The sequence below is a fragment of the Girardinichthys multiradiatus genome, chromosome 22 (genome assembly GCF_021462225.1).
Source record: "Girardinichthys multiradiatus isolate DD_20200921_A chromosome 22, DD_fGirMul_XY1, whole genome shotgun sequence".
Classification (NCBI taxonomy): domain Eukaryota; kingdom Metazoa; phylum Chordata; class Actinopteri; order Cyprinodontiformes; family Goodeidae; genus Girardinichthys; species Girardinichthys multiradiatus.
This window is the reverse complement of record NC_061814.1, coordinates 13,395,668-13,422,635: the sequence shown is the minus strand read 5'-3', so window position 1 is coordinate 13,422,635 and position 26,968 is coordinate 13,395,668. Positions and strand designations below refer to the sequence as shown.

General features: G+C 40.2%; 1 protein-coding gene and 1 long non-coding RNA gene across 4 annotated transcripts; one reads left to right on the top strand and one right to left on the bottom strand.

Moving 5' to 3' along the window:
- Positions 1 to 6,850: 6,850 nt before the first annotated feature.
- On the bottom strand, positions 6,851 to 13,791 carry LOC124858689. Of its 3 annotated transcripts, none has more exons than XM_047350827.1 (7): positions 13,675 to 13,791; positions 13,222 to 13,452; positions 11,287 to 11,472; positions 9,376 to 9,545; positions 9,119 to 9,268; positions 8,454 to 8,623; positions 6,851 to 8,374 (listed from the first exon to the last, which is right to left on the bottom strand). In XM_047350827.1, the coding sequence occupies exons 2-7, from the start codon at positions 13,405 to 13,407 to the stop codon at positions 7,950 to 7,952; spliced, it is 1,287 nt and encodes a 428-aa protein (XP_047206783.1). In that variant the 5' UTR covers positions 13,408 to 13,452; positions 13,675 to 13,791; the 3' UTR covers positions 6,851 to 7,949. The 3 variants fall into 3 exon arrangements, with proteins under 3 accessions (XP_047206783.1, XP_047206781.1, XP_047206782.1); XM_047350825.1 differs by having other exon boundaries at positions 13,568 to 13,739; XM_047350826.1 differs by having other exon boundaries at positions 13,594 to 13,739.
- Positions 11,483 to 19,761, top strand: LOC124858690. Its single transcript, XR_007035906.1, has 3 exons — positions 11,483 to 12,739; positions 13,231 to 13,368; positions 18,439 to 19,761. It is a non-coding gene; the product is annotated as an uncharacterized LOC124858690 (long non-coding RNA).
- Positions 19,762 to 26,968: the final 7,207 nt, after the last annotated feature.

Here is a 26,968-nt window from a genome sequence, read left to right as displayed (position 1 = left end):
TTTACTGGACTGTGGCCATGTGTTTTGGCCATCACAGACATCAATATGTTTGCAAGTTACTGTAGTTCATTATCAAACTTAAAAAATAATATTTTGGGGCCCTAAGCAAAAAGTAATTTTACAAGCACTCTAAATTATGTATTTTTTCTGTTTTCTTTCTTGCTATACTATGTAGATTATATGCAACTCATACATCAAAGCATGATTTAAAGTTTTAGAAAGGCTTAAGAGGTTAGATGTGAAATGTGTTTAAAAAGAAATAGACAAGGATCTATTGAAAGAGCTGTTTGTGCTTAAAATTAAAAGATGAAAATATCTGGCAGATTAAATAATACAGTAAAATTAAGAGTGAATTAAATATGACTGGTTGCAAATGAAAGAGAAGTCACCTGTATCTGGAAGCTGCTAAAAAGTGGAGGAGAATAAAAGAGTAATAATAACACCAGTCAGACAGCATGGTTGAGCAGAGACCAATAACTGGAACTATGTAGTGTGACTCATTGGGAAAAAAGCTGGCACACACTCCCACCGACACTAACACAAGTTTACCAGTTCCATTCTCCCTCTCTGTCTATCACCATTATGTCTTATTTTCTCAGCCTCTCACATGCATCATTGTCAGAAAAACACACATTTTCCACGTGCCTGAATGCTTTAGCTCCCCTCTTCTCCCTTTAATCTAGACATAGACACTCATGCAAACTCACACAAACATACAAATCCACTCAGCCTACCCCTTCCCGTCTTGACATTCACACAGTCGTGCACACAAGAGCTCCTTCCTGTGCCGCTCGCCCACCTGCCGCACCGAATGGCAGTGACTCGGAGCCAGAAAGCATCTTTTCAACCTCTCAGAGCGAGAAGCACTTAAGTAAAAGTGCCATGTCTCTCAAGCATGTCACTCAAAATGTTTCCACCATTTACAGCTTGAGCCTGCTCTTATATTCACATGTTCTGCAGGTAAGGGACATGTTGGTGTGTTTGTGAAAAAAGCTGAACTCAATACAAAAATTAGGCACTGCAACAGCTCTATGAATAATGAAAATACATTTTCAGTTTAAGGATCTCTAAAAAAGCTCAGATTGTCATTCCTTGAAAAACATTGTTTTTCATAAATTTCCTATAATTTGTTCATTTCAATACTTTTGGTCTCTGCTGTTTCATCTCTTTCAGAGAGAACATAGAAAAGAAACTACATTCACTAGAAGGACTGACTTCAGGCCATTGAACATTTGTACTTTCCAGTATTATTTTTATCTAAATTTGTATTGATTGTATTTCATGGTACATGCTACAGTGCCTTCCATAAGTATTCGGCCCCTTGAACTTTTCAACCTTTTGCCACATTTCAGGCTTCAAACATAAAGATATAAAATTCTACTTTTTTGTGAAGAATCAACAAGTGGGACCCAATCATGAAGTGCAATGAAATTTATTGGACGTGTCAAACGTTTTTAACAAATAAAAAACTGAAAAGTGGGGCGTGCAATATTATTCGGCCCATTTACTTTAAGTGCAGCAAACTCACTCCAGAAGTTCAGTGAGGATCTCTGAATGATCCGATGTTGTCCCAAGTGACTGATGATGATAAATAGAATCCACCTGTGTGTAATCAAGTCTCTATATAAATGCACCTGCTCTGTGATAGTCTCAGGGTTCTGTTCAAAGCGCAGAGAGCATCATGAAGACCAAGGAACACACCAGTGTGAAAATAAGGTGAGATCTTTCCATGTCATCCATGCAACATTCATTAACTGCTACAGTTAAATCCATAAAAATCATGATAAATATCCTTTTGTGTAATCCATGCAATAATTATTAAAATACACAGTTGAAGCAGTGGAGAGTGAAACAAGCATGTTCTCATATTCTGGCACAGAGAGACTGGAAAGGCCTGTGTGAAGCCACATATTATCTGCCACATATTATCTGTCTTATTTTTTTGCAAAAATATAAACAAGTATATCTAAAGAAAATTATGTAAGATGATTTTACATTATTTCATATGTATTACATGAAATTGGCAATCTTTGATTAACAAGTTGAAAGATGTATGATTGAAGTGTGGTTAAGAACTGAGGATTAGAGTAAAAAAATATTAAGGTTTGAAATTCTCAGTCAGCTATATATGAATGAAATATAACGTTAATCATTTGTGAAGCATGAATAAAAAGAATAATTGTAACTGTGCTTTGAAGTAAATGCAGAAAGCTGAAGAATGGAATGTGTAATACTGTGTAAAGTTTAAAACTGAACAGAATAGGGAAAGAACTGTAGAATGACTGGGAGTGAGGAGAGCCAGTTGTATGCTGACAATGAATCCTTTTAAAAGGAAGAAAGGGAAGGGGTGACTATAGCCAGCTGTGTGGCTATTATTGGCATCTCCATGGCCGAAACAACAGCATCCGTGGGTCACAGTGACCGTGACTAAAGTATTGGGCAATAACCAAGAAGCCGAGCGCATCAGTGGGTCACGGTGACCGTGACTAAAGTATTGGGCAATAACCAAGAAGCCGAGCGGAAAGGGTTGCGCAATAACTAAGAAGCCTAATAAAGGGCTGACTGGTGAAAGCATCAAGTGCTATAAAAACAATGCTGAAAGCAGAAACGGGGTTGTTTCCTCGCAGAAGACCAGCAAACATGATCAGACAGAGAAACGAAGCTTAGATGGAAAAGGAACAGAGACACAGCCCTACTGATCGACTGCATTAAAAAGAAGATCAACCCGTGGGCCCAGAAAGGACTGTGCCTCAAGATTAAGAATCTGATTTCATCTAAAGCCTTTTTATCCAGACAACAGAAATGAACTTGATAGGTGAACAGCTGATTGCTCTAAGATTCAGGTTTCTGGAAGTCCTGAATCAACCTCATTTATGTCTCTGGGTTTCCTTCAACTCTTCAGCCTCTGGAAACTACTGTCTTCGGAGACATATAACCACAAAGATCCTGTTTAACCATCGAAGCCTGGAGCATCAGTACCTGCCACTTAAAGGAAGAAAACTGAAGATTAAGTCGTATTCCCTTCAAGAAACCACTCATTGTTACCAGAGGAAACATCTCCATCAGGTGCATGAATGAGCCTCCGTCTTCAAAGCCTCTCCAAACCCACTAGTTTCAGCATCAGGGAAATACAGGTTGAGTTGATTTTCTGTTATTGAAATTATTTTGTGTTGCCGAATTTAAGCTGTTACTGACCCCTGCAAAAGCGTTACTAATAAAAGAAAGCATATAAAATTCTAGTTAAATCGTGGACATTCAATTATTTGAGTCACCGTATTTTTGGTTTTTCATTGGTGGTAAAAAGTCTTGTTGCCTGGTTCTAAGATATTTTAGGAGGTTTTTATAGGTTACCTTAGCCAAGTTTGTTAAAACAGCGCCCTTGGGGCTCGTGCCGAGCCACTAAAATCAACCTAGCCAATATACCAAGAGCCAGTTGTAAAATTAGGGAATGAGCAGCCATGAACAAAAGTGACTGTTGAAAGTGTGGATGGCTGCGATAGGCTACTCAGTCGTCCAGACCTCCAGTTGAAGAAGGGCAAGACTTTTGTATGAAGGCTGTCAGAGGCCAGGCGAGTCATTTCCCGACACCAGCTTAAACAGAACTTTCATTAAACCTGCTTAGTAAGACCTTTCAGGTTTGGGGAAGTTCGGACCCGTTGGATGGAGAGCTGGTTTGAGCAATCCCTTTAGACATAGGGAAGTAGGAGGGAGGGGTTAGCTCATTGGGCAACGAAACCAGGCAGGTCCGAGATACTGTTGTGGAGATGTTTAAAGCCGGATTTGGATACAAAAAGATTTCCCAACCTTTAAACATTCCAAGGAGCACTATGCAAGCAATCATATTGAAATGGAAAGAGTATCAGACCAATGCAAATCTACCAGGACCCGGCCGTCCCTCTAAACTTTCATCTCAAACAAGGAGAAGACTGATCAGAGATGCAGACAAGAGGCCCATGATCACTCTGGATGAACTGCAGAGATCTACAGCTGAGGTGGGAGAGTCTGTCCGTAGGACAACAATCAGTCCTACACTGCACAAATCTGGCCTTTGTGGAAGAGTGGCAAGAAGAAAGCCATTTCTCAAAGACATCCATAAAATGTCTCATTTAAAGTTTGCCACAAGCCACCTGGGAGACACACCAAACATGTGGAAGAAGGTGCTCTGGTCAGATGAAACCAAAATCAAACTCTTTGGCCACAATGCAAAACGATATGTTTGGCGTAAATGCAACACAGTTCATCACCCTGAACACACCATTCCCACTGTCAAACATGGTGGTGGCAGCATCATGGTTTGGGCCTGCTTTTTGTCAGCAGGGACAGGGAAGATGGTCAAAATTGATGAGAAGATGGATGTGGCCAAATACAGGACCATTCTGGAAGAAAACCTGTTGGAGTCTGCAAGAGACCTGAGACTGGGACGGAGATTTATCTTCCAACAAGAATGATCCAAAACATAAAGCCAAATCTACAATGGAATGGTTCACAAATAAACGTATCCAGGTGTTGGAATGGCCTAGTCAAAGTCCAGACCTGAATCCAATCGAGAATCTGTGGAAAGAGCTGAAGACTGCTGTTCACGAACGCTCTCCATCCAACCTCACTGAGCTCGAGCTGTTTTGCAAGGAAGAATGGGCAAGAATTTCAGTCTCTCGATGTGCAAAACTGATAGAGACATACCCCAAGCGACTTGCAGCTGTAATTGCAGCAAAGGGTGGCACTACAAAGTATTAACGCAAGGGGGCCGAATAATATTGCACGCCCCACTTTTCAGTTTTTTATTTGTTAAACAAGTTTGACACGTCCAATAAATTTCATTGTGTCTCACTTGTTGTAGATTCTTCACAAAAAATTTGAATTTTATATGTTTATGTTTGAAGCCTGAAATGTGGCAAGAGGTTGACCAGTTCAAGGGGGCTGAATACTTTTGCAAGGCACTGTACTTTTTATTTCATTGAACATATGATGTTTAATGACAATCATTCAAATGATATAAGAGTGTGTTGACCAGAGGTTATTCCAAAAGATTATGGACAGAAAATAAGCAAGATGTATTTTCAAGAAGGGTGTAGTAGCTTAAGTGATGTTATGAAGATGAGTATGAAGTGTAAAAAGTTAAGGCTAAGATAAGAAAAGAGGTGAGGATCAGTCAGCAGCAGTAGTAGGGGTTTGTACTGGCAAAGAGCTCTACACATGCAATATTTGCCTCGAGGGTTTTGACAGAAGTGTGGAAGAACTTACAAGGACTTACCCTGTGTCTATGTGGATCTAGCGAGAGCATCTGATAGTGAGTAAAGAGAGGAACTCTCTGGTAGTGTATGAGGTCAGGGGAAATAGAGAAGTAGGTGAGGGTAGTGCAGAACATATACAAGGACAGTGAGATGGTGGTGAGGTGTGTGGTAGACGTTTCAGATAACTGATAAAACGTCTTCATTTCAGTTCACAGAATTTTTGCTCCATAAGTCTTGGGGATGCCCCCATTACTGCGGCAGCCGCACCGATCCGTCTGTCGATCTCCCGCTCCATTCTTCCCTCACTCGTGAACAAGACCCCGAGATACTTGAACTCCTCTACTTGAGGCAGGAACTCCCCTCCAACCTGAAGAGGACAAGCCACCCTTTTCCGGTCGAGTACCATGGCCTCGGACTTGGAGGAGCTGATCTTCATCCCAGCCGCTTCACACTCGGCTGCGAACCGCCACATCGCATGCTGTAGGTCTTGGCTAGAGGGGACCAGCAGGACCACGTCATCTGCAAAAAGAAGAGACGAAATCCACTGGTCCCCAAACCAGACCCCCTCCGGCCCTTGGCTGCGTCTAGAAATCCTGTCCATAAAAGTTATGAACAGGACCTCCTGGACGCCTTCCTCGGGAGGTGTTCCAGGCACATCCCACCGGGAGGAGGCCCAGGGTACGGTTTAGGACACGCTGGGGGGTCTATGTCTCTCGGCTGGCCTGGGAACGCCTTGGGCTCCCCCTGGAGGAGCTGGAGGTGGTGTCTGGGGAGAGGGACGTATGGGTGTCTCTGCTGAGTCTGCTGCCCTGCGACCCGGTCCCCAAATAAGCGGAAGACAACGAAGGGACGAACGAAGTCTTGGGGATCATCAAGATGTTACTTAAACAAATGTAACAAAGGCCTTTGTGTTACTTCTGGTCAGTAGCAGTTTTCACCCTTGGAACTTTCCCATGGATGGCACTTTTGTCCAGTGACCTTGATGAATTATGCATGTGCACTTGGAGTACCTATGGTAGGCCGACTACTCCTGGTAAGTTTCCCCACTGTTACATGTTTTCTCCATTTATCGATATTTCTCACTGTGGTTCAATAGATGTCAATGACTGCTTCTTATATGTTCTTGAGAGTCAGTAGACACAAAGTAACCAAAATGAACAAAGTATACCAGAAGCATCGTTCCGGTTGGGGGGTTTAGATGAAATGTTATACCCACTCTGTACTCAGATATCCCAATTATGTATCTGATTGCATTTTAGTGGCCTAGGACAAATGTATTACTCCCATGTGCCACCCAAATGTTGCACCAGTGAACCAATACATTAGTAAATTTCAGACTGTGCAATGCCAACACTCTGTCTACACTGATGAAGATAAAGTCACCACACAGTGCCTGGAAGTATATCCTGATATGTGTATATTGTACATTGTAAATTTGTATATTCTGTAATGCAAAAACAGAACAAAAGAGCAAAGTGTACCGGAGTCAAATTCCTTGTTTGTATGCACGAACTTGGCAATAAAGTTGATTCTGATTCCTGATTAATTCAGCCAATAATAACTTGACCAATTTGGGGCACTCGTGGCTGTATCCATATATTCAGCATAAACAAAAAAACTGGACGGACACATCATTTTAATGATTATGGCTTACAGCACATAAAAACTACTTTTGTTTCTCAGAATAGTACAACATTGCATATGACCAACAAAACAAATTATATTGTGGTCATACCAAAATGTTACATTTTGGCTTAAATAATAATGGGAAAGACTGCTGATTGACAGCTGTCCAGCAGACACAAGGAAGGTAAACCACAATAGGTCATATCTAAAGAAGCGGTGTCTCCAAGCATTTCATGCAAAGTTAAGCGAACGAAAAGGTGTGGTACAAAAAGTTGCAAAAACAACAGGAAAGCCTACAATCTTGAGAGAATTGTGAAGAAAAGCCATTCAAAGATCAAGGGGGATTCAGAAGATGTGACAGCTGCAGTCAGCGCTTTAAGAACCCCATACATTGAAATATAGATGGACTACATTCGTAATCGAATTTTCTACAATTGTCATCACATTTCTTGAGTAACGCCACTCCTGAACCAGTGACAATGTAACAAGCATCTCACATGGGCTAAAAAGAAAACAGACTGGATTGTAAATATTGCGTTCATTTGGAAATCAAGGTCCCACTATCTGGCAGATGAGCAGAGAGACACAAAGTGCAAGTTTCCTAAAGTCCAATGATTTGATTTTCTAGAAGGACTTGACATATGCCTGAACTGCAGAAAATACCTCCTTTAATGACCATGGTATCACTGCACTTGACTGGCCATCAAACTAGCATGACTTGAACCCTGTAGAAAATCTTAGTCCTGTTGTCAAGAGGAAGATGAGAGACACCGTAGCGAACAATGCAGACAAGGTCACTCTTGAAGATGTAAAACTAGTAAAACTTTTAAACCAACTGTTTGGCTTTAATAGGAAACTGAACACATTTCATAACAATAGTGAAACCCCAATTTTTCCACTAGCATCCAGTCATATGAGAACCTGCACATGCCACTTGATTTTTTGTAGCGACAGAGGTGGCAGCTCAGGTTTGCTGTCCTGCTAACAAATCAATACAAATCTTTTATTATGTGTGAATTACAAACATAAAGGTCATAACTTCAACTGTTTCAGTACAACTTTTCATTTCCCTTAAGGAGAGGATTGACTTCTTCAGCCGTCTGCACTTGCTGAACCCTGAGGAGTGTGAGTGAGACTCTCCTCTGGCTCTGTTTCAACAATACTCAGTTTTAAACTTACATCTTGTTCATTGCTTTTCTTTGGCTCTACTCTTTTTGTTTTCATTTCTGCTGTGTCCACACTTTGTTGCTCAGATATTCCCCCTGTCTTGTCTAAAAGGCACCCATCTTCACTGTTTTGTGCAGCTTTTATCAGCACTGTCTTGTTTTTACTTTGTAGATCAGTTCTGTAAATTGCTAATCTCTCACTAGCATTGATAAAGTAGTTCTCCAGCACTGCAACAGGCCCTTTGTCTGAGAAAAGGTGGTCCATGTATGCCAGGGCGTAGTGATCTGAGGTGATGAGGCTGAGGTGAACTTGGGTACACATGCTTGTCCCAGAGATTTGCATTCTTCGACCTGATAAATACAGTTTATTTCAGTAAAAACAACTTCACTGAAACATATAATAACATTGGTAGAGTAAATGAACATGTACCTATCTCTACCTCCATCACAGAGAGTGGGATTGTCACGCTCTTTCCCATCTCTCTGTCAGTCACGGTGAGTCCTGTCATGGCACCATCCTCTGGCACATCTTGGGACGGGTCAGATTTAGCCAGAAAACCTCGGCATTTCAGAACACAGACTGTAGCAGACTTATAACACCTGCAAAAATTGAGATAAAGGTAAGGCAGGATGGAAAGAAGAACGATGATGCAAAAACAAATATTTGTGGATGTGCCGCCTTATGAGACATTTCACAAGATGTGGTTTAGAAATTCTTACCAATAAATGTAGTGTTGATTATGTAAAAACCGCAGCTTTTAACAATCTGCCAGAATATCTTTACTGACTAAATGCAAGGTGAAATGTTGGCGCGGCACTTTTCTGACAGACCCAAGCTGAATATTGAATAATTGAAAATCTGTCTCAGTATGCTCTGTAACTTCCATTATCACTAAGTTTATAAAGGTTACGCTTTCAGAGAAGATCTAGTGTCAAAATAGGATAATTATCATCACGAGTCAGTTTTCATCAATTTTCCAATATTCAGCAAAAACACTAAAACAGTAGAGTTTGACATAATTTAATGGCTATTCAATAATTAATCTATTCATAAATCTATCAATCAATGCATCCATTGGGTACATTTATACTAACCTGTAGGCAGCTTTGATCTGTTTGAGGTCTTCCATGTATTGATCCAGTGCTGCCCTTGCAGATAAAGGCTCAGGCTTGCCTTCAAAACAAGCTAGATGAACCAACATTTGGGTGTGAAATGCAGCTCCAGTGGCCCAGTGTCTGAGAGATCTGCAGGAAGAGACAGGAAAAGAGCTGTATTACCTGTCATAGCCTCCTTGCTGTGTGTATCCAACATGTTGCCTTTTTTCCCTGTCAGTTCCTTCTCAGCGCTGTACCTGGAGTCACAGTCCCCCCCGAGCAGACAGCTCTTCAGCTGAGTGAGGATGAGGCTTAACTGGGCCTCGAGCCGGACCGAGTCCTCAATCAGCCTTCTTTTATCGCTCAGGCTGATCCTACACCGCTTCAGGTACTCCTCCATAACCTCCTGAAGCTCCAAGACTCGCTGCTAAAGGGTAAAAATGCAAGTATGTTATATTGAGTTCAAGACTAAAAAGAAACCGCCTTTCAAACATCGATCTGCAAATCAGCCAAAATCTGTTTGGTTCAGTAGCCACATTCAAAAACTAAGGTAAATGTACCACTGGGGGTAAAAAAAAAAACCAACCTGAATCATTCTCTTTTAAAATTTGTAAATGCTTTTAAAATGTCTATAAACACCTTGGGAGCTTGTCATGGTGTGTGTGGTTATTTCAAACCTTTTAAAAGGTTTAATAAAGTGCATTTGAAGTCAGAGACCAACACTGTCAGCCAAAAGATATCAATTACAGACAAATACAGCTTTATGACAGCCTGGCAGTCCAGTGGTGCAGCAACAATGCCTCATTGTAAAGGTTTCAAGGGATTTTGGGTACAAAATTATTTCATGCCAGAGCCAAACATCCTTTTAGTTGAGAGTTGATGCACAGTTTAGGCTTAGGTTTAGGGACTACTAAAATGTAACTGTAATTGTAACTGTAAATTTAATCACAAGATAATTCAGAGCGGCTCAAATTAGATTTTATTCTCAAAAAGCTGCTGAGCACAAGAAACAGTCTAAATAGTGTAATCTGGTTTTAGGAATACCATTTTCGACCTGTACAGCACCTACATTCTGCTCTGCCACATTGAGATGGCATCTCAGTAAGGTTTCCATGGTTACATCACATACTGCTCTATTTTCCTCATAGCACCTTGCATCTATCAAATAGTTCTTCCTTCCCGTACACCTTTGATGGACCTCCTCTCTCCATATTTTTCATAAAGCTTATGCCAATGTCCAGAAACTTGAAATTTAATGAGATATTCTACTTTCACATCCAAGGTTTTGTCAATAAAAAATAGATTTGCGCCAATTTTGAGTTTTGAGGCCGATTTCCATTGTCTAGATTTTGTACAGCTTTGACATGACAACTCTGTGATTATGATTACTCTTTAAGCATTATTATGTAAGAAGATACAAAACCAGCATGCATGTCATAAGAGGTCAAAAGTTTATTTTAGTAGAACCAGAGGCAACTTTCGCCACGGTGTCAGAGGGGTGCTGCAGTAAAACAGCAAAGACAATATGATTAAGTTTAGCATCTTATATTAGGCGTTATCCCACCTAGCATTACTAAAACAACCATCTCCATGTGTGTTTCTGAGAGACTGCAGATCTTTACCGTAACCTTGAGATTTCCAAACCCAGCCAGCCCCTATTCCATGACAAGGAGAGAGAAAGCTCAAATATCGATATAATTAAGAAGTGACAATGCATTCCTACTTTAGGCTCGTAGCAAACACACACTACCGTATAATGAGCTGTCCATGCAGCTACTGGTGAAAAAAATATATATATATTTCCCTCTCAAGAAGGTTTTATTGATAAAGCTGCTTCTGTTTTGGCATTGAAACTATTTAGTTGTACTTTCTTAATGACGTGACCACCTTACCACCTCTTTACCTTCTAAAACGTTGTACGCTGCTTAAACAACAAATGTCACAAAAGCCTGAATGTCTGATACTTAAATAATTATCCAACATGTATTGCAGTCCAGACTGTTGTTTGTGATATGCCTATTAAATACAGTGATATTGCCTGTCTCTTCTGGCTTCCTGTCAATCAGGACAGAAGTTGAACATAAATAGAAATAATATAATCTGTTAATATTTCAGGGGGTGCTCTTTGCTTCCACATATTTTTCTCATCACTTGAATTGAGGGTTTACCTGCCATGACGCTGGCCTCCCTTTCACTCCTGATGACTGTTTCGATGATGTGTAGGCCACATCCATCACCATAGTGACCACTAAACCCACCAGGCCAGCCAGGCGTGGCTCATCTGAAAAGGCTGACAGTCGACCAATCAGATCCCTCAAGTAGGTGGGTGCCCGTTTGCCAAGGTCCCTCTGAATCTGAGTGAAATGAAGCAAAGATAAAGGCCTTTTTGTATAAAAATCATGTTAAAACCACATAAGAGCTGAAGTACAATGTTTACTGTTGCTTTTTCTTTCTCAATTACATAAATCTACTCCATTAGCAGCATTTTGTCATCATTATATTGGTCCCTGGATTCCCCATGTATTGATTGGTGACCTTTTCACAATCCCCAGCTGGGATCCAATTCTTTATTCTTAATAGAGTTCTGCTTTATTCTGTACAATCCTTCTTTATTAACTGATTCAAGGAAACTGTCTTACCACTCCTCCCATAAATCGCCATCCGCACCTCAGTGGATTTAAGGTGCTCAGTGAGCATTTCATCCACTCAGAGCTTTTCAAACTTACTCTCCACAGGGTCTTGCTTCCTTCAGGCTACAGGTGCATCTCAATAAATCAGAATATCATTTCAATTCAAAAAGTGAAATTTCATAAATTTGACACTATTACACCTACCTGGACGTCCTAAACACCTCAGCAGAGCAACAGGCTGATTGGTTCCATGCCACTCCGCATGTTATGTGTAATTTATTTATATGATCTGTACCATTAAAGATTTCTTCAGTTTTTGCTTTGATGTTGCACTTACATATTTTAGATCATCAAACTAATTTCTATATCAGACAAAGATAACCCAAGTTAATTCAAAATAAATGATGACCTGTAAACCTGATGGCTGGTTGTGGCACCTTTGGTGGGATTAAACTGTCAATCATGCCACAGCATCTCAGTCAAATTAATGTCCAGACTTTGACTAGGCCTTTTCAAAACCTTTTTGATTTAGCCTTACAGAGGTGGACATGCTGGTGTGCTTCAAAACACTGTCCTGCTGCACACCTGAAGTGACTTGAGCTTAAGGTTAAGAACTGACATACGCTTCAGGATTTTCTAGTAGAAAGCAGAATTCATGGTTCTATTAATTACTCCAAGTCCAGGTCCTGAGAAGCAAACCAGCTCAAGACCATCACAATACCACCACCATGTTTAACATCAATGATTTCTTTTATTTTCAGAGTTACAAAGGGTTCTGGTTCTGTGAGCGGCGCCCTCTACAGGAAGAGGAAGTAAACTGATGTCAGGTCCGGTCCTGTGAGCGGATGAGAGAACCAGAGATGGAGAGGCGATAGCAGCGCTGGTCCTAGATCAGCCTCCGCCCACCAACAACAAGGTCCAAACTAACCGGATTCTCAGTTTATTTAAACCAATCAGCAGCTTACAAAACCATCAGGTGACACCTGATATGGTATGATGTTTTTACACCACATGCAACAGGACGCACACCTTCCAAAACGTTCCACTTTTGTCTCGTCATTGTTGGGGATCATCAAGATGTTTTTTTGGGGGAAATGTGAGACAGGCCTTTGTATTCTTTTACCTTAGCAGTAGTTTTTAGCTTGTAACTCTCCAATGGATGATGAATGGATGGCTCGTGTCTTTCTTATTGTTGAATCATAAACACTAATTAACGCAGGGAGGTGAGATCTTCGTAGCTTTAGATGTTGTTGTAGGTTCTTTTGTGACCTCCTTTGTGGTCTCCTGGCAGTAATCAGACCTGGGTTTTGCAAGTTAACTTCAACCAAAAAGAAGCCAAAAAAAAAAACTGAAACCCCGTAAAGAATTACTTTTAACTTTTCGAATTGAATGTGGAAATAAATACTTTTTTTTTTATTATATTTCGATTTTCTGAGATACACACTGTCGCAGCTTCCCGTAAAACCTCTTTACCTGTTGCAGGTGTTCATGAAGACAGGCCTGGGAGACAGAATCCTCATTTTGATTGGCTAGGAGCAGAGGGTGCACCACTGAGAGGTCAGGAGTCGCTCCCTCCTCCACCATGGCATCATAGATGACAAAGCCAACTGCCTTCTTCAGGTCAGCAAGCTCTTCTTCTGATGATAAGAGCTGGCCCATAATGTAGTTTATGTTTGTGTAGAAATTCCTTACTTATTGCGGCATCTGAAAGACAACAGACAAAAGGGGAAATCGCAGCTTAGTCTCTAACTTAATTAGAGGCACCATCTAAACTAATTAAGATTTTAAAGATTTTAAAAAATGAACTCAAGACACGTGCCATGTTTGTCTTTAATAACTCATCACCTAATAAACACGATATTGCCATAACATCTCTAAACCGGCATCCTAACATTTTACAATAATCTTCCAGCAACATTCTCTCACAGCAATAACATCCTCTACGGGCAACCAGACTGTTTTGCTTCCTCTCTGCCAATCTTCTTCTTCTGTAGCCCTTGTGCAGCAGCAACGACATTAACCAAGACAACGCAGCTGCCTACTGTAGCTGTCCAGCAAAACTAGACCGCCCCCTGGTGGACTGACCTGAGTCTGAGAAGCATAAGTTCAATAAGTCATTATATACATAAACTTTACATTAAATTATAAAAAATAGATAATTATTTAAATAGCTCAATAATTTATAAAGTATGACATTAAATATTTAACCATAAGAATTTCTATGTGAAAGTTAAAATAATATAGTTATTTGAGTATTTGTTTTTTTACATTTCTCCTGTGGGACAGTGCACAGTGACATAATTGAAGCTGTTAGTGTGGCTCATCATATAGATCTGATAGCGTAACCTGCACAGCAAGTTAACTACAGACCAGTCATCTTTGAGAATGCCCGCTCACTGACAGGCCCCTCATAAAAGCATCGGTATGAAAAAAGTGTCAGGAAAGGTAGAAATCATGAAATGATTTTAACAGGTATCATTGAATAATTATATGTAGAAATGAATGCATACATAGATAACTAATAAAATACAAAAGACAATATCCATTCATCCATTTTCTATAACCGCTTCTTCCGTACAGGGTCACGGGGGACCTGGTGCCTATCTCCAGCAATCTACGGGCGAGAGTCAGCAAAAGATTACAAGTCAATAAAAATATTTTGTTTAAAAAAACAAACATTAAAAAAACACATTTATCTATTCACTGTCTGTATTTAGTTATCCTTGCAGGGTTGTATGGTAGCTGGTCCCTGTCTTCAGCTGTCATTGGGCGAAAAGCAGGGAAAACCCTGGATAGGTCACCAGTACATTGTATTTGATAAATTATTGACATTCTTTATTCTGTTTACTTATTTGTTTGTTTTCTTGTTTCTAAATATGTATTTAATGATTATTTATTGGATGTTGGCCCTTCTGCCGCCCCATAACTGTCATCACTGGGTGCATGGAAACATCAATACCCATCAGAGTATATATCTTGCACTCTCTTAGAAGTATCTTAAAGAAAATCATCATGAATTAAGCTCCTTGGGACTGTTGCAGACTCTTTAGGGCTGTGTTAAGCATTGAAAAATGGGCCAAGGGCTTTTGGCTTTTTTTATTTAGCTAAATGGAACAATGACCGTGATGTTTTTACTTGATAAAATATGGGCCGAGGGGATTTGGGATTTTGTGTAGCATATGAGATGTTCTTTTTTAACTGGGACAAGGACTTGTGTGCTGTCAGGTCACAGTTTTGTGTGGAAAACAGCTGCAGTTTGATGAAACCCTCCACGCTGTGTTCTGGAGTATATATATCAGGTTCATCTTAACACCTTATTTGGTAGGTAATTTATGGTGTGTCTCTTTAGGTGCATAGTGCTATTTCACTCTGGTAGCATTCACCTTTTTGTGTCCAGACATTAAATGAGGTGGCAGCCTCACCTGTCAGACATTATTAAGCTTTATCATTTAGTGCAGCAAAACAGCAGATGGTGAAGGGACTTAAAGGTCACATTTGAAAACGAAGCAGCGCCCAGTGATAAACAGAAATTCTGTTTAAATTCAGAATAGCAATAACTTTATATCTAATAAGTAACTCAGACAGAAAATAAAGTATTTTTTCATTTGTCATATGTTCACTTTTTAGCTTAAAAGTTTGATGTTGGACTGTAGAAGTAAATTGCATGTTGACAAGGTTATTAAGCCATTTCATTCAGGTGCTCTGGACCAGGGATGCAGCCAAGTCCCAGCTAAATACAATTTTCTTCATCATTATTATTCAGATAATATGATTTTAAACAAGATTTATTTTTTGCTCTGATGTTGATGCTTATGAAAATGTGTTCTGATCCACACATCATCTAACCTGCAAGCCATACCCAAGGTATTAGCTCCATAAGAGGTGTGTATTCTTCGAGCTATACATATATATATACATATATATACAGTACAGACCAAAAGTTTGGACACACCTTCTCATTCAAAGAGTTGTCTTTATTTTCATGACTTTGAATATTGTAGCTTCACACTGAAGGCATCAAAACTATGAATTAACACATGTGGAATTATATACTGAACAAAAAAGTGTGAAAGAACTGAAAATATCTCTTATATTCTAGGTGTTTCAAAGTAGCCACCTTTTGCTTTGATTACTGCTCCGCACACTCTTGGCATTCTGTTGATGAGCTTCAAGAGGTAGTCACCTGAAATGGTTTTCACTTCACAGGTGTGCCCTGTCAGGTTTAATAAGTGGGATTTCAAGCCTTATAAATTGGGTTGGGACCATCAGTTGTGTTCTGCAGGAGGTGGATACAATACACAGCTGATAGTCCAACTGAATAGACTGTTAGAATTTGTATTACGGCAAGAAAAAAGCAGCTAAGTAAAGAAAAACGAGTGGCCATCATTACTTTAAGAAATGATGGTCAGTCAAACTGAACAATTGGGAAAACTTTGAAAGTGTCCCCAAGTGCAGTCGCAAAAACCATCAAGCGCTACAAAGAAACTGGCTCACATGAGGACCACCCCAGGAAAGGAAGACCAAGAGTCACCTCTGCTACGGACGATAAGTTCATCTGAGTCACCAGCCTCAGAAATTGCAGGTTAACAGCAGCTCAGATTAGAGAACAGGTCAATGCCACACAGAGTTCTAGCAGCAGACACATCTCTAGAACAACAAGAGGAGACTGTGTGAATCAGGCCTTCATGGTAAAATAGCTGCTAGGAAACCACTGCTGAGGACAGGCAACAAGCAGAAGAGACTGTTTGGGGCTAAAGAACACTAGGAATGGACATTAGACCAGTGGAAATCTGTGCTTTGGTCTGATGAGTCCAAGTTTGAGATCTTTGGTTCCAACCACTGTGACTTTGTGCGGCGCAGAAGAGGTGAACGGATGGACATGCCTGGTTCCCACCGTGAAGCATGGAGGAGGAGGTGTGATGGTGTGGGGGTGCTTTGCTGGTGACACTGTTGGGGATTTATTCAAAATTGAAGGCATACTGAACCAGCATGGCTACCACAGCATCTTGCAGCGGCATGCTATTCCATCCAGTTTGCGTTTAGTTGGACCATCATTTATTTTTCAACAGGACAATGACCCCAAACACACCTCCAAGCTGTGTAAGGGCTATTTGACCAAGAAGGAGAGTGATAGGGTGCTGCGCCAGATGACCTGGCCTCCACAGTCACCGGACCTGAACCCAATCAAGATGGTTTGGGGTGAGCTGGACCGCATAGTGAAGGCAAAAGGGCCAACAAGTGCTAAGCATCTCTGGGAACTCCTTCAAGACTGTTGGAAAACCATTTCAGGTGACTACCTCTTGAAGCTCATCAACAGAATGCCAAGAGTGTTCGAAGCAGTAATCAAAGCAAAAGGTGGATACTTTGAAGAACCTAGAATATAAGACATATTTTCAGTTCTTTCACACTTCTTTGTTCAGTATATAATTACACGTGTTAATTCATAGTTTTGATGCCTTCAGTGTGAAGCTACAATATTCATTGTCATGAAAATAAAGACAACTCTTTGAATGAGAAGGTTTGTCCAAACTTTTGGTCTGTACTGTATATATACAAATAATGTAGGCACTAGTGGCAGGGGGTAGACATGCAGTAAACATCAATTTTTCTGTCCTGCCATCACAAATGTAAACAGGTTTTTAAAACTCTACCGGGTACCTTTAACTGGAAATCTGTGTTTTAGCAAGGTTACCGTAAGAATGAGTGTTTCAGCGGAAGGGTCTGGTGCAAAATGAATGAGCATGTGCAAAATCACCTCATGCCCACTGTTAAGTATGGTGGAGAATCTGGTATGCTGTTTGCCTGTTTCTTTTCCAAACTTTCTGGATATCTATTGGCAGAAGGGAGATGAACAAAATACGGATGTCAGGGCTACGAACAACAGTGCCTGCAGGGATTTCTTTTCAGTGGAGCTTTTCCTGTTGAATAAATGTAGATAAATTAGAGTTTAAAGTAAACATTTTACATTAAAGTTTATACCTCTGTAACACAAAATGTAGCTATTTTACAGGACTGTATGTTATGTATTTATGTATATTTTTCAAATAGTTTTGTATATTTAATTTGTGTAACTGTTCATGCATGTTCAGCCTTTGGCTCTTTGTGGCTGACAGAAGGGTAGTGTAGTATGTTGTACGGGTCTGTGTTGAGTATAACAAGCAAGCTCAAATTTTAATTGGCATATAACACCATCTATGCAACACAGAAAATAGATATGGATTTTTTTGTCTACAGAAAAGTATGATATATTTAGAGTGAATTTGACAAACATAAGTTTTTAAAGGTTTAACACCTACATTAAAGAGAGCAGGCATGAAACAAACCATACATGAACTGACACAGATCTTTCAGCATTTCCCTCTCCTCTCTCATCCGTCTGCTCTCCCTGCCTCCTCTCATTGCTTTTGCTGTTGTTGATTCTGATGGCTTCTGTCAGCTTGTTGCTGAGTTTTTGGCTCTGTTGCTTGGGGAGTTTGCACGCACCTCGCTGTCTCTCCATGAATGTTTGGCCCAGATGACACACTGCTCAATCCTCGCAGAGCAATAAATCTTTAAATGTGCTCACTTCCCGACGTCACATATTTGCACTTAGAAACATCCATGAATGCACATATGTATATACATGACTGAAGTGGTCAGCATGCCATCCAGCTTCTTTGCTCATTTTCTCCTTCCTCTCTCTTTGTAAAGGTCACATTTCCATTTGAGAGTGAGGTGATGATGAGAGCCACAGAACTAAAGAGGGAAGAATCCATGAAAGGATAGAGGAGGCAAGGGGCAAGAATAAGACGAGGATGAAGGCAAAGGAAAAAGAAGGGCAGAAGATGAAGCAGATGTGACAATGATGAAGGAAATCTACTGATGGACTCTGCCCACCTGAAAACACACAAATAGATTGACCTTTTACATGACAGCCCTCTTAAACATCAGTGAACATTAATCATCACAATCTGAATGTGTCAATTCATGTGATAAAACCCCTCAAAACTAGAATCTTCGATAAGTGATTATTGAGGGCCTGTGCTGAAATTTATGAAAACCCCAAATTTGGTTTCTCAGAAAATTAGAATATTACATCACACCAATAAACAAGGATTTTTCATGCAGAAAGGTTATGTAATGGCTGACCTAATCATCGAAAAAAGATTTGACTTGACACTTAGCCAGCTAACAGTCATTGACACCCTCCAAAAGGAAGGTTAGCTAGAGATTCACAAGGTGTGGACTGCAGCTGGAGTCAGATTTTTAAGAACCACCACACAGACATATCCAGGATATGGGCCCCAACTCTTGCATTCCTTGACTAAAGCAGAGACGGGGCTAAAACAAAAATGGACTGGACTGTTGCTTATTGGTCCAAAGTCCTATTGTTAGATCAAAATCAATTTTGCCTTTTATTTGTAAATCAAGATCCCAGAGTTTGGAGGAAGAGTAGAGAGACACAGAATCCATGTGGCAGGAGGTCCCGTGTGAAGTTAGTGATGATTTGAAGAGTCATACCATCAGCTGGTGCTGGTCCACTTTGTTATTGCAAGTCCAAAGTCAGAGCAGTCGTCTACCAGGACATTTTTAAGGTGCTCCTGGTTCCTTCTGCGGATAAGCTTTGTGGAGCTGCTGATTTCATTTTCCAGCAGGACTTGGCACCTGCCCACACTGCCAAAAGTAATAACACCTATGTTAATGACCATGTAATCACTGTGCTATAACCTGACCTAAATCCCACAGATAATCTATGGAGGATTGTCAAGCGGAAGGTAAGATACTCCTGAGCCAACAATGCAGATATCCTGAAGCCAGCTATTAAAGCAACCTGTGCAAAAGAAGCTCTGACCATGTATTAAGTGTGTATCCTGTCTGCATGGCCATACTTTTTACAAGGCTGACATTTCTGTGTTGATCATTTTTTGGTCATATGTCATGTTCTAATTTTCTGAGAAACTACAGTACTATGGTACTATAGATAGTCATGAATGACTTTGGCTGTTTGTTTGGGTTCACTCACTTCGGATTTTATAAATTGATAAAAATAAACAATCATCATTTATATTTCTGAAAACATTCTTTGTTTACAGCATTTTTTCACACATGCCTAAAACTTTTGCACAGTACTGTACATTTTTAGTTTTCAGTAGATTAACAGAAATATGTCACGTTTATGACTCTGTAATTACTCTAATTGTCATAATGACAGTATTTGAGGCCCTCGTGCGAGCAACAACTGCAGACAACAGTTACTGATTTAAACAGTTTATTGACAAGCTTGAATCAATTAATGTTTCTTCCAGGATCAGAAAAGGGATTCGAGGATGGCACTGAGGAAGAGAGGTCTTGTAAGTGGTTTTTAAAGGGAATGAGATCCGATAACTGATGATGAGTGCAGAGAAGAAGATGGAGTCTTACGGTTGTCGAGGAGGTGAAGTATCCAGGGAGATGTTGAGTACACCCACAGAGACTGAGGTTGGCAGTCCTTTGTGTACAGTTCGGGTTGATGATGATCCTTGTTTCTTTTCAGAAAAAATATGGAGATGACAGTGGAGCGTTGGAGAGTGGACAGGCAGGTGAGTGATGGACAATGGATTGTGGAACCAGTGAGGAGATTTGCAGTGGGAATCCTGAGGTGAGTTCTCCAATTAACTTTGGAAACAATGAGGCAGAGGACTGGAATCCCAGAGGAAAAGAGGAATTGGAGGACAACACAAAGCTCGTAACAGGAAAAGCAATATATTCAAAAGGAGGCCTGATTGCCACTTGACGAACAAGGACAATATGGCATCTGCCTCCCCTATATGCTCCTCCTGATTGACCTTAATGAGCTCCAGCTGAGAGGACACGCCTGGCCCGTAATGACGGGAGGTAAGGCACATACAGGGGTTGGACAATGAAACTGAAACACCTGTCATTTTAATGTGGGAGGTTTCATGGCTAAATTGGACCAGCCCGGTAGCCAGTCTTCATTGATTGCACATTGCACCAGTAAGAGCAGAGTGTGAAGGTTCAATTAGCAGGGTAAGAGCACAGTTTTGCTCAAAATATTGAAATGCACACAACATTATGGATGACATACCAGAGTTCAAAAGAGGACAAATTGTTGGTGCACATCTTGCTGGCGCATCTGTGACCAAGACAGCAAGTCTTTATGATGTATCAAGAGCCACGGTATCCAGGGTAATGTCAGCATACCACCAAGAAGGACGAACCACATCCAACAGGATTAACTGTGGATGCAAGAGGAAGCTGTCTGAAAGGGATGTTCGGGTGTTAACCTGGATTGTATCCAAAAAACATAAAACCACGGCTGCCCAAATCACGGCAGAATTAAATGTGCACCTCAACTCTCCTGTTTCCACCAGAACTGTCCGTCGGGAGCTACACAGAGTCAATATACACGGCCGGGCTGCTATAGCCAAATCTTTGGTCAATCATGTCAATGCCAAACGTTGGTTTCAATGGTACAAGGAGCGCAAATCTTGGGCTGTGGACAATGTGAAACATATATTGTTCTCTGATGAGTCCACCTTTACTGTTTTCCCCACATCTGGGAGAGTTACGGTGTGGAGAAACCCCAAAGAAGCATACCACCCAGACTGTTGCATGTCCAGAGTGAAGCATGGGGGTGGATCAGTGATGGTTTGGGCTGCCATAACATGGCATTCCCTTGGCCCAATACTTGTGCTAGATGGGCACGTCACTGCCAAGGACTACCGAACCATTCTTGAGGACCATGTGCATCCAATGGTTCAAACATTGTATCCTGAAGGCGGTGCCGTGTATCAGGATGACAATGCACCAATACACACAGCAAGACTGGTGAAAGATTGGTTTGATGAACATGAAAGTGAAGTTGAACATCTCCCATGGCCTGCACAGTCACCAGATCTAAATATTATTGAGCCGCTTTGGGGTGTTTTGGAGGAGCGAGTCAGGAAACGTTTTCCTCCACCAGTATCACGTGGTGACCTGGCCACTGTCCTGCAAGAATAATGGCTTAAAATCCCTCTGACCACTGTGCAGGACTTGTATATGTCATTCCCAAGACGAATTGACGTTGTATTGGCCGCAAAAGGAGGCCCTACACCATACTAATAAATTATTGTGGTCTAAAACAGTTTCATTGTCCAACCCCTGTATTCACACAGAACCTGCACAGAGTCCTGTGGATATGACACTAATAAATTAGTTATGCTTTTGAATTAAATCACTGAAACACTTTAACTTTCGAATGATGTTCTAGTTTACTGAGATGCCCCTAATGCATGAGTGTGGACGCTGGTATGTTGCTCAACTGTTTTGATTAGAAAATCATCAAGTTTCTGAAAAACAAACAAGCCACCCATACGATGTAATGTTGATGAGCTACAACCTAAACCCACCTGATGAACACTGTACTAATGATTCAGACTCACACAGTTCACAAATTACTGAGTCTGAATCATAACCAAATCAGCACCCTTATTAAACCATTTTATCGTTTAATTGTACAGATTTACAGTAAATCAGGTCAAATATGCCACCTTCTTCCACTGTTCAAAGGCGTAGTTTTAATGCTGATGTCCTCATTTAGGTTCTTTCAGTAGCAGACTCTTACATATGTGTGCAGCAGAGCAAAATGGTGCTGCAATTTAAGCTGAACACAACACATGCCAGCCTTCACTTGTGCTTCAGAGAGTGTTTGGTTATCATGACCTTTTTTTTACCATTTGACCTGAAATGGTATATTTATATTTGCTCTGACAGGCTTTTTGTCAAAGACTACTGGATTTCCAGTCTTTCATTTTGAAATACTAAATTAATAGATGTGAAAAGTCAATGATTTAAATGTCAGACAATGTCATGTTGAGTTTGTAAAATGTGTTCTATTGGTGGACAAATAACAAAGCAATATGTTTTTTGGTTCTGTTTCAGCAAGCTGCTTTTGCCTGTTAAGATGAAAGTATTTACACTTTTTTGTCCTTTTTCTCATTTTACCACAGAACCATAAAATTCATTGGGATTTCTTGTGATAAATAAAAACAAAGTGTGCTGAAAATTAAACATAGTTTTATTTGTTTTGGGTTTTTTTCAAATAGAAACTGGAAAAGTGTTCAACCCCCTTTTACCCTGATACTTATAAAATCCAGTGCCACCAAGTGCCTTCAGAAGTCACACTAATTAGAAAAACGTGTACCTGTGTGTACTTTAATCCTAGCTGTTTGTTGAAGACCTCAGATGTATGTTAGAGAACATCTGTGAATAATGAGCATCAAGACCAAGGAACAACAGACAGGTCAGGGATGACATTTTAGAGATGTTTGAAGCAGAGTTGTGTTTAAAAAACTTATCCCAAGCTTTGAACATATCACAGAGCACTGTTCAATCTATTATCTGACAATGGAAAGCAATGGCACCAAACCAAAGCTACCAAGCATGAGCGTCCACCTAAACTGACAGGCCAGGTGAGGACAGCAAAAATCACAAAAGCAGCCAAAGGGCCCATGAAAACTTTGGAGGAGCTGCAGGGATGCAGACGGCTCAGATGGGAGAATGTGTTAAGTTGACAACTATTGGTTGTGCCCTCCACAAACCTGGTTTTTCTGGAAGAGTGGCGAGAAAAATCTTCTTGCAAACAAGTCATAAGAAGTCATGTCTAAGGTTTGCCACAAACCGTGTTTTTCTCGGATGAGACCAAAATCAAACTTTTTGGCCTTCAGGCAAAATGCAATGTGTGGCGTAAAACTAACACTGCACATTAATCTGAACTCACCGTTCCCAAGGTAACACATTGTGGTGGTAGCATCATGCTGTGGGTACAGGGAAGCTGGTCAGAGTTTATTGGAGAATGGGTGGAGCTAAATACAAGGCAATCCTTGAAGAAAACCTGTTAAGAGGCCACAAAGACTTAAGACTGGGGCAGAGGTCCCAGGACACCAACCCTAAACATCCAGAGGACATCAGGGACCTAAATACAAACGCACCCCATACTATTCAGATTTTTACTTGTAGAACATTTTGTCCCAGTTCACAATTTTGCACTACTTTGTGTCAGTCTATCACATAAAATACAAAGAAAATGAATAGAAAATTGTGGTTGTATTGTGACAAACTTCAATGGGTATGAGTATTTTTTTTGTAACTCAAACATAACTTGTATTTGACATGGCTACATACTTTACTTTGTAATTTCATTAATATACTTTCTAACCTATGCTGGTTAATGTTTGCACCACCTTCAAAGACCTGTGTCCTGCATCTAACCACCCTGCCCCTATAAACCACTGGAGACCATTATACCCCCCCAACCAAACTCTGACACTTATTTCAAATTTGCATATAGTTTTCAACTGCTGCATTTTTGACTTACATTTTTACATCAGTTTACACATCCTGGTTGCATGATAACAGATTACAGCATATCCATTAGAAACTGCATCCCTGCTGTTCACTCAAGGCAACATCTCATTCATTCTTATGCTATTTGGGAAAGGCTTGTGTTGGGCTGACTGTTTGTGCTTTAATCTAACACACACACACACACACACACACACACACACTCTGAGACGCTGCATCAAAGTCTACGCTAATTAGTGAACATGATGAAGCCGTAACACAATGCTGCCGTTTTGCTGCATTGTGGATCATTGGTCGTCCATCTAACCTTTTCTTTTCCAATTTGGTCTTTACTACCTTTATTTTCTCATTTTCTATTCTCCTATTTATGTATTCTTTATTGCGCCCCCCCCCCCCCCCCCCCCCCAACCCAACACCCCCTTATGCATTTAATCACCTCCCTTCCTCCATCCAATCCATCACAGAGCATGGAGGAGAATAAAAATTAGCTTAATGTATAGTGATAAATCAGGCTTTGACTGCTGCAGCAGGCAGCATCAATTTTGTGATGCTGCTGTGCTCACTTACCAAGCAGTGGAGCTAATTATTGCAAATGACAGCTGTTGAAAAGTATTAATGCCATTTTTCTACATAAACTTTTACATAAAATGGGGATTAAGCTCAATGAATACATTTAAATGTAAGTGCTACAAAAGGAAAGCACATGTGCCTTGTTAGATAAAATTCTACTTAGATTAGAGTCTAATCTAAGTAGAATTTAGTATTAAAATACTAAAAATAAAAAAAAATAAAACATTTTAATATTATTGTCCAACCATTAGACAATAATATTTAAATTTTCAACTATTATCCAACTAATGCCCAGTTAAACATTTTCTCTACAGCTTTTGAACGTGACACTTTGTCTGAGCGTGAGAAACTGAGACTTAATTAGGTGACCTAATATGTGTCCACTATTCTTCCCATGTAAAAATCATCATGCCAGGAGATAATTCTTTCTTTCTAATGTAAACAAATTTGCTTTGCAAAATATGACCGTTACTATTACTATAGAAGAGTTTCCTTTATATGACAACTTATATTTTTCAGATTTTTTTAAATCTTAAATAGATTTTTTTTTTAAATCACTTTAAGGCATTTTAAAGTCTATGCAATTTTGTATCCAGCAAGCATGGAAAGCAAATAAAAAATTAGGCTTTTTATTTAAAAACAGAACAGAAATATGAGGGTTTTTGTAGGGTAAGTGAAGTGTCCGAACATATTAGGTTGGAGGGTGGCTGCTCAGATGATCCGTAAAAGAGCAGAATCTACTCCGAGCGCCACGTTCAGCAATGGAACATATTCGTTTTCCTTTTCTACCTTCAGGGACCACCTGTTCAGGGCTGCCTTAAGGTGTACAGTGGAGTGAAAAGTTTACATTCACCCACAATAGGCATGGATGCCATAATAACGTGGGGCCTGCATGCATTTAACCCTTTATACCATTCTGTTTCCAGATTGATATGAATATTCAGCAAACAACTTCAATGAATTAAAAAACAGCAGATGTGGAGGATAGAATGGCCTGCCTGTTGGCCTAACCCTCAACAAGTTGAACACTTGTGAAGGCCAGTTGGGGCAAATATGTTATATCTGAATGACCAACTGAACCACACTGGTTGAAGAATTAGATCACCCCACAGTGGTGTGTGACCAACCTGGTAATCAGCATGGGAAGGAGGAACCAGGCAGGGATGCTTGTGGTTGTTTATGGTTCTCTCACACACTACTAAGGTTGATACATTTTAATGTTAAATGAGTAAATTGTTGAATTACCAATTTGTGTTGTTTTTTTAAACTTCAATTATTCAGTCCAATAAACAACACCAATTAAAATGGCAGGATTGATTTGGCAAGTTTTTCCATGGATGCAACTAAGATTGCTCCACTATGCTGCTCAACCTATCCAACTATTTTCTATACCTGCTTCTTCCATACTGGGTTGCAGGTGCCTATCTCTGGCAGTCTACACTCTTGACAGGTCACCAAACCATTGCAGGGCAATATACAGGACAAATAACCATGCACACACCCATTTACAACTAAGGGCAATTTAGAGAGACCAATTAACCTAACATCTATGTTTTTGGATTATGGGAGGAAGACGAAGTACCCAGAGATAACTCACCCATACACAGGGAAAACATGCAAACTCCATGCAGAAAGACCCATGGCTGGAAGTTGAACCCAAGACCTTCTTGATGCAAAGCAACAGTGCCACCAGTGATGCCGCCATGCACCCTGCTCCTGAACCCCCAAATACATTTTGCTTACACATGTGAGACTATCTAAAAGGAAATAAACAGGCTTTCTTTTATAGCCAAGGTGTATTGTTACAAAAAATTAACAAATAAATTTCCTCACTATTTGTGCTAAATTCTTATACATAATATGCAGTCCCTAAGCAAGATGCAGAGAAACCACATGCTTTTATACAAATCAGCAAGAAAATTATATCTGACAAATGAAAAAATATTTTGAAAACAGAAATATGGGCTTAAAGAAAATATGTTTAATACCTGCTTAAAGATAGTTCTTTTCAAAAGATACTTTTTAATCTGACAAACGAGACTCATCGGAACGTATAATCTAAGTTGGTGAATATGACTGTACAAACAGTCTGCACCCAGTCTATTTGTTGTATGATCATTTGGCAATGAAACAAAAATGTTCTAAAAGGCACCATTAAAGCCCACACAGCCGTGTCCATGATGAGTGCATGTTAACTTTTCACTGGCATTTACTTTTATTGGGGCGACTGTGTGTTGGTTAGGTCCAAATAAAAGCAGCAAGAAAAAGTTTGGATGTGCACATTGCTGGGTTAATTTAGTTGAACCTGTGTGCATGTGTACAACAA